The sequence below is a fragment of the Trachemys scripta genome, chromosome 12 (assembly GCF_013100865.1).
Source record: "Trachemys scripta elegans isolate TJP31775 chromosome 12, CAS_Tse_1.0, whole genome shotgun sequence".
Lineage (NCBI taxonomy): Eukaryota > Metazoa > Chordata > Testudines > Emydidae > Trachemys > Trachemys scripta.
The window spans coordinates 37462773-37470192 of NC_048309.1; the positions used below are offsets into that span (position 1 = coordinate 37462773).

A 7420-nucleotide genomic window follows, 5' to 3' on the forward strand; every position below is an offset into this window, starting at 1 on the left:
TTTAGGCACTGTGATTGAGGAATAGCAGATATCAACAAAAGATAAATGGAACAGGAAGAATTACATGGTGGTGTGGTGGTGAGAATCAGCTCTTATCACCATCATGATCATTATGTTCCCAACCAGAGTAACCAAATAAATAACTAAAAACACCAGGAAGAAGAAAATCTGCATCTGTGGGTCACTGGAAAGTCCAAGGATAATAAATGCAATCACTGTGGTTTGATTTTCCACTGATATTTATTCAAGAAAACTGTGACCTGTAAGACCAAAAAACTAACAAACATAAAAACAAAAACAATAATGAAATGAATAAAAAATAAATATCATAAAATTGAAGTGGCTTGTGCAAATAATCTGATCAGCAGGATGAATGTAAAAAGAGTCCTATTAAAACCTGTAAAATATTTTTTTTAAATAGACAAAATGTAGAGAAACAAATAGCAAAAATCATACTGGAATTTGTGTGTTTTACATAGACAAAATGGGCCAGATAGAGATGACTTAGGCACCTAACTGCCACTTTAATTAAACAAATATCCAAATCAGGCCCCACAGTAAAAAGCCACTAGAGAAAGGGGACTGGATATTGTGTCTCCTGCATCTGCGGTGAGGGCCCCAACCACTGGTCTATAAAGTCATCCACTCTCTTGCTGTTTCTCTCTGGTCTAATGACTCTTAAATCTGTCCTTCTAACAACAGTTGAGATACAGCTGTTTTTACGCCAGCTAGGGACCTGGCCCCTTTACTCCAATGGAACTATTGCTGATTCACACCCACTGGGGATCTGGCCAGTTCGATAAGTACCTCTTTCTCTGTTATGTGTTGTAATTTTTGTAGTGTATTTCATATGAGGTGTTGCTAGATTTCCACATGCTGGTTTGTTAATTAAGGCCGTGTCCACACTACAGGAGAAATCGGATCAAAGCTACACAATTTGAGTTATGTGAATAGCGTAACTCAAATAGATGTAGCTTAGGTCTACTTACTGCGGGGTCCACACTACGTGATGTCAACTGGAGACACTCTCCCATTGACTCCCCCTACTCGTCTTGATCCTGTGGAGTACAGGAGTCGAAGGGAGAGCGATCTACGACTGATTTAGTGAATCTTCACTAGACCTGCTAAATCGACCACCAGTGCTTCGATCACCACTCATCGATCCCCCAACAAGTGTAGGCAAGCCCTTAGACTTCCCTCCGCCATACCTCAATGAAAATATTTGGTGAATAGGTTTCACATTTGCAAATAATACAGGGTTGATCCAAACGGTTTTGTTGGCAAACAAATTATTTTTATGAAAAAATTTGCCTAGCTCCATACAGTATAGCTGCTCCTTTGTCTCACCCTTGACTTTTTGCTTCCATTTTATAATCTATTTACTCCATTATCATTCGTTAGCCAGTGTGTCCATCCATTGCTGAAGTTCAAGAATGGCTGGCCATTTCCCATGCTTTCACCTTTGCTGCCCTCTTGTGGTAATCATATATTATGGCTATCATCTTCACAGGAGTCTAAGGAAGATGAAATGATTTGCTCTTTGGGTGTCTAACTCCTTATACTGCTTTTCAAATCTGAGCCCAAATATATGCCTTTTTACTGACTGTCCCTGAGATTGGATACCTAAATCACTTGGGGTCTCTTGATAGTCGAAGCCACAGTGCTCTTATTTTTATGAACCATACACCGTGGCTTAAGGGCTGACCCAGCACAGTATTGCTGGTAGCTTATTACAGAGAGTGAGCTTCCAGGCTCTTGTCCAAAGGGAACAAGACAGCATTTAAACAGCTTTCAAGAAATCAGCTCTTAGTCTTGGAGTCAGTTTGGAAAGGGTCTTTGCTCCACTCACACCAATAACTCTACATACCTTGAGGGGTCTCTGTTCCTGTTAAAGAACATTGGACTTTGATGCTGTATCCCAGAGGCAGATAGAGAAATTAGACAAACAAATCAATAAGTAAGTAGATAAACAGACTAAGAAAACAAAACTGGAAAATCACAGGTCAGGATCTCTCATTAGAGTTATGATCCACTTTTAAGAGGCAGGTGAGTTGATTCATATTTTTATTCATTTTAATCTTTTATTATCTTTTTGATTCCTAAGGACCAGATTCTGCCCTGCTTATCTAGGAGTCGGTCTCTATGCAGAGTCCCATTGACTACTTAAGCTGCCCAGCTTACTCTTTCTCTCTTTCTGAAAGCAGCCTTGAGAAAATTGAGACGAATTAGTGTGCCAGCAATAGTATGTGTGTGTGTGTGTGTGTGTTGGGAGGTGTGTAGTTTAGGGGCAGGACGCTCTCTGGAGAAGGCCCTTAGATTATGATTTCACTTTGCACAGAATCTGCTGTTGTTTCTGTTTAGGTTCCAGTACAAGGTCCATCTCTTGAGCATTTGTCTGATAAACTGATCGATGGGGAAAGATTTAGGTTTGGGAGAATATGGGACTAAACATAGTTTTGACACTGGACAGAACATTGGCTTCATTCCCATTTCCTCTAAAAGTCATGGTCAAAATAGCCACTCTCTTCTATGAGGGCAGGAGAGAGTCTCTTATGTATGAACAGGCTGAAATTCAGATCTGCAGGACCCTGAGTCAAAAGTCCCATTGGGTTGAATTTGCAAAAGAGTTTAAGTGACAAAGGAACAAGACTAACTTTGTCAGACCCCTCTTTTTAAATTCTTGACAGCTTGCCTAGACAGTGTTTTCTGGGCACATTAATTTATGATTAATATTATTGTTCCTCAATATTACATAGGGGGATATTTTAAACAAATACCTTTCACAATAAACATGATCTTTAAGCATAAAAATGGGACAGGTACTATCTAAAATTTATCCTTGTGAGTTATCAATAAATCCTGACCCCAAATCTACTATGTCGTCAGGAGTTTTGTTACCCCCTCTGCAGAGGTCCTGCATTTTAGATACCCAAATACACTCATTCTCCTTTGACTTTCAAGAGAACGTTCTGCTGGAGGTCAATGACCATGATGTCCTGCACTCCTAACATGTTCTTGAGTTACTCGTTCATACCCTTACAGATCACTCAAAGTATTACAAAAATCACTTGGATATTCTTTGTTCTAGTTTTCAATAACTGTTCTTCTTTGTAGCAGAGTTCTTCATACTTCACCATCTTCTCTTTTGTTTCTTTTTTTATGTTTCTGTCTTGTAGTATGGCAAAATCAATTAACATGGACTGGTTTGTCTTCTTTTCTGCAACCATTATCTAGCCTGTTTGACTGCACCAATTTGTCTGTGACAATTGACAGGTTGCATAAAATCTTAGCTCCTTCACTCTCTAGAGCTTTTCAGTTTGGTGTTCATAACAGTGCATGGATTATTTCAGTTCATACTTTCCAGAGAGGCTCCAGTGCAGACACTTTGCAACCTCATTGGGCCTGTTCATATACTATCTCCCAGATAGTCTTTTGTGGTTGCTCAACATATGTTCCACCATCTCTTCCTTTCCGGAACACATTCTGCAGTTCGGGGAGCAGTTCTATTGGTCAGTTTTGCTTCTTACATAATTAAGACTTAAGGACTGCTCTTGATCACTCATATTGAAGCTTTCTTTCTTTCTTTCTTTCTTTCTTTCTTTCTTTCTTTCTTTCTTTCTTTCTTTCTTTCTTTCTTTCTTTGAGGTATCCTTCTAGAACTAATGTTTTCCTTAACCTTATATCACTAATGGGTTCAATCCCTCTGCACCATTATCTGAACATTCATTTCTGTGAAAACCTTTGAGTCTTTTTTTCCAATATGCTTTGTCCTTTCTTTCATGCTTTCTTGGGCTGGGATAAAATTCAGTCATCACTGGTTATTGCAACCAGATGATCTATACTCTATGCTAAGAAATATCTAGGATAACTCCTTCATGAACTACCAGTCTGCCCATCTTTACAGATACCATTGCAGTTAGCCAAGCCAGCCCATAGATTTATATCTTCACCACACTTTTCTACACATCATCAATCTCTGTAGCTCATTTTGTGACCCTTCCTGTTGAATAAGACCAATCTTATGTTTAACTAATTGAATGTTTAATTATTTTTTTCTTATTTGGTGATCTAAAAACAACTGATCTCACAGAGAATCCTTTCCAGCAAAAGAATCTCTACCATCAACAAAATTGGTGTTAAGGGATCCGCTTGAAAGGTTTCCATTTTAATTTGGACCTCATCAATGACAGTCCCTTCCAGTGGAGTTGAGTGTTCTGGTTAACCATAGATTGCTGTTGCTGCAGCAGGGAAATGATCTTTGGAAGAATCTTGTGCATTTTCAGTGTCTCAGTGATCTATGAACATGTAATCCTATGCACCCTGTATTCCCGACCTATGCACTCTTATAATAATCTTTGTAAAAAATATGCCATATTGGGTAAATTCTCCAGCCTGTGTTAACCAGGAGGTCAGACTAAATGATCAGAGTGCTTCCTTCTGGTCTTAGAGTCTATCAATCTGTAAAACATCAGATTCATTCTTGGGTTACAGTAAAGCTCCATTTCACTTTTTGTTGACAATGATGTCCGGTTTCCTTCAGTTGTTTGGACAACGGTATAATATTTACCTGGGCTTACCCATCTCAACACCACAAGCCCTGCTGGATCAGAAGCCTGTAGTCCAAATGGGCACTTCTGAGGCTACCTTCAGGCCATTAATAATAATTATTGATTTGCCCATATTCTCCATCTTGGGTTGGGTGGCAGGCTATAAACTGCTGGGTGCCTAAACAGTGTTTCTGAGTCTTGGGGTTTATTATTTCTTCTTCTTCTTCTTCTTCTTCTTCTGCTGCTTGAAATCATAGAAAATTAAATATGGATTAATCCAGTGAGATATTTCAGATATTAAACAGAGTTTTGAACAAAATACTTGAACAAAACATACATAATGTAATAGACAAAGAAAATAATTTTATGGAAGTGGCCACATCTTCACCAGTGTAATTTAACTGTAGCTCCATTGCAGTCAGGAAGGCAGGTTAACAGATAAAAGGCCAGAAAAATAGAGAGAGCTGGAGAGAGACTTTATAGCATTCACACCAGCTGCAGCAAACCCAGCGTTTAGTCTCTTAGCTCCAATGCCTCTTGAATTATTGGTCCATAGTAGAACAGCTTCAAATGAAGAGCTTGAGGGAACCCCACACCATACTATCCTACAGTCCTCACTGAGCAGTGTATCTGTGAGTCCCAGTGGGTCTGATTCTGGGATTTAGATGCCTGAAGTGGCAGATAGACACCTGAGTGTGAATCTAGCTTATTTTGTCTAGCTAAAAGACACCATTTACATGACAGAATAGGGATCTCTATGTGATCATCCTACTGATCAATTAACCTCCACATGCCGTTTCAATTTACTTTTATAATGTATTCATTTCATTTATTTTTTTCTGGTCCTACAGGTCACAGATTTTCTGAATGAATATCAATGGAAAATCAAACAACGGTGACTGAATTTATTCTCCTGGGATTTTCCAGTGACCCACTGTCAAGGCTGCTTCCCCACTCTGAATTTTAGGGTACAAATGTGGGGGCCTGCATGGAAACTTCTAAGCTTAACTACCAGCTTAGATCTGGTCCGCTGCCACCACTCCCAAAGTGCTAATTCCCTTCCCTGGGTAGCCTTGAGAGACTCTTCACCAATTCCCTGGTGAATACAGATCCAAACCCCTTGGATCTTAAAACAAGGAGAAATTAACCATCCCCCCTCCTTTCTCTCACCAACTCCTGGTGGATCAAGATCCAACCCCCTTGGATCTAAAAACAAGGACAAATCAATCAGGTTCCTAAAAAGAAGGTTTTTAATTAAAGAAAAAGGTAAAAATCATCTCTGTAAAATCAGGATGGAAACTAACTTTACAGGGTAATCAAACTTAAAGATCCCAGGGGAATCCCCTCTAGCCTTAGGTTCAAAGTTACAGCAAACAGAGATAAATACTCTAGCGAAAAGGTACATTTACAAGTTGAGAAAACAAAGATAAAAACTAACACGTCTTGCTTGTCTGTTTACTTACAAGTTTGAAATATGCGAGACTTGTTCAGAAAGATTTGGAGCGCCTGGATTGATGTCTGGTCCCTCTCAGTCCCAAGAGTGAACAACCCCCAAAACAAAGAGCACAAACAAAAGCCTTCCCCCCACCAAGATTTGAAAGTATCTTGTCCCCTTATTGGTCCTTTGGGTCAGGTGTCAGCCAGGTTACCTGAGCTTCTTAACCCTTTACAGGTAAAAGTATTTTGGAGTCTCTGGCCAGGAGGGATTTTATAGCATTGTACACAGGAGGGCTGTTACCCTTCCCTTTATAGTTAAGACAACCATAGATACAGATTTTCCTCTTCCTGGTGTTTTTAGTTATTTACCTAATCACCCTTTTGGGGAACATGATGATCATCCTGGTGATAAGGGCTGATCCTCACCTACACACCCCCATGCACTTTTTCCTGTCCCATTTATCTTTTGTTGATATCTGCTATTCTTCAGTCACAGTGCCTAATATGCTGATGAACTTCCTAGCAGAGCACAAAACTATTTCTGTCAGTGGTTGCATTAGCCAGATATTCTTCATCATCCTTCAGCTGGTACAGAAGTTTTCATTCTCTCAGCCATGGCATATGACCGCTCCGTTGCCATCTGTGACCCATTGCATTACGTGGAGAAAATGAACAAAGGGATTTGTGTTCAGATGGTGAGTGGCACATGGACTATGGGCTTCTTTCATGCCCTGCTTAACACTGCTTTTACATTGAAATTTCACTTTTGTGGGCCCAATCAAATCAGCAATTTTGGCTGTGAGCTCCCTTATCTATTACATCTGTCCTGCACTGAGACCCTCAGCAATCAAGTGGTGCTTCTTACTTCTATTGTGATATTTGGATCAAGCTCCTTTCTCCTCACCCTGATCTTATACATTCACATTGTTTCCACCATCCTGAGGATACGCTCTGCGGAGGGCAGGCATAAAGCTTTCTCCACCTGCAGTTCCCACCTGATTGTGGTTGGTGTATTCTACCTTACAGCTTCTTTTCAGTACACAAAACCCAGCTCAGTCTCCTCTGTGGCTCTGGATGAAATGTTCTCCATCCAGTACAGCATCTTGACCCCCATGTTAAACCCCATCATCTACAGCCTGAAAAACAGGGAGGTGAAAACAGCTGTAAGGAAAATGTTGGGGAAATACAGGTTTTTCAAGTAGTATTGGTGATTTTATTTTTTAAGGAGAGAGCATAAAACTGTGGATAGCAAGTGATTCTCACCTCACGTGTCTGAATGACACTTTGGGTCAAATTCTCAGCTGGTCTAAATCAGTGTGGCTTCATTAACTTCAGCAGGTCACATACCCAGCGGTAGAAGAGTCAGTGGATCAAAGGGGACTGGATTGTTGGTCTCCTGCATCCAGAGTGAATACTAGAAGAAATACCATACTGCA

The 7420-nt window shown here is 40.0% G+C and overlaps 1 protein-coding gene across 1 annotated transcript; it reads left to right on the forward strand.

Moving 5' to 3' along the window:
- Positions 1-5424: 5424 nt before the first annotated feature.
- LOC117885404 (olfactory receptor 5A1-like) lies at positions 5425-7186 on the forward strand (the record flags this gene model as incomplete). The annotated part of the gene is given in 3 exon segments (XM_034786712.1): positions 5425-5482; positions 6313-6561; positions 6564-7186. Coding segments are annotated over 3 exon segments (930 nt in total), but the record flags the coding sequence as incomplete, so codon positions are not given.
- Between the last annotated feature and the right edge of the window lie 234 nt (positions 7187-7420).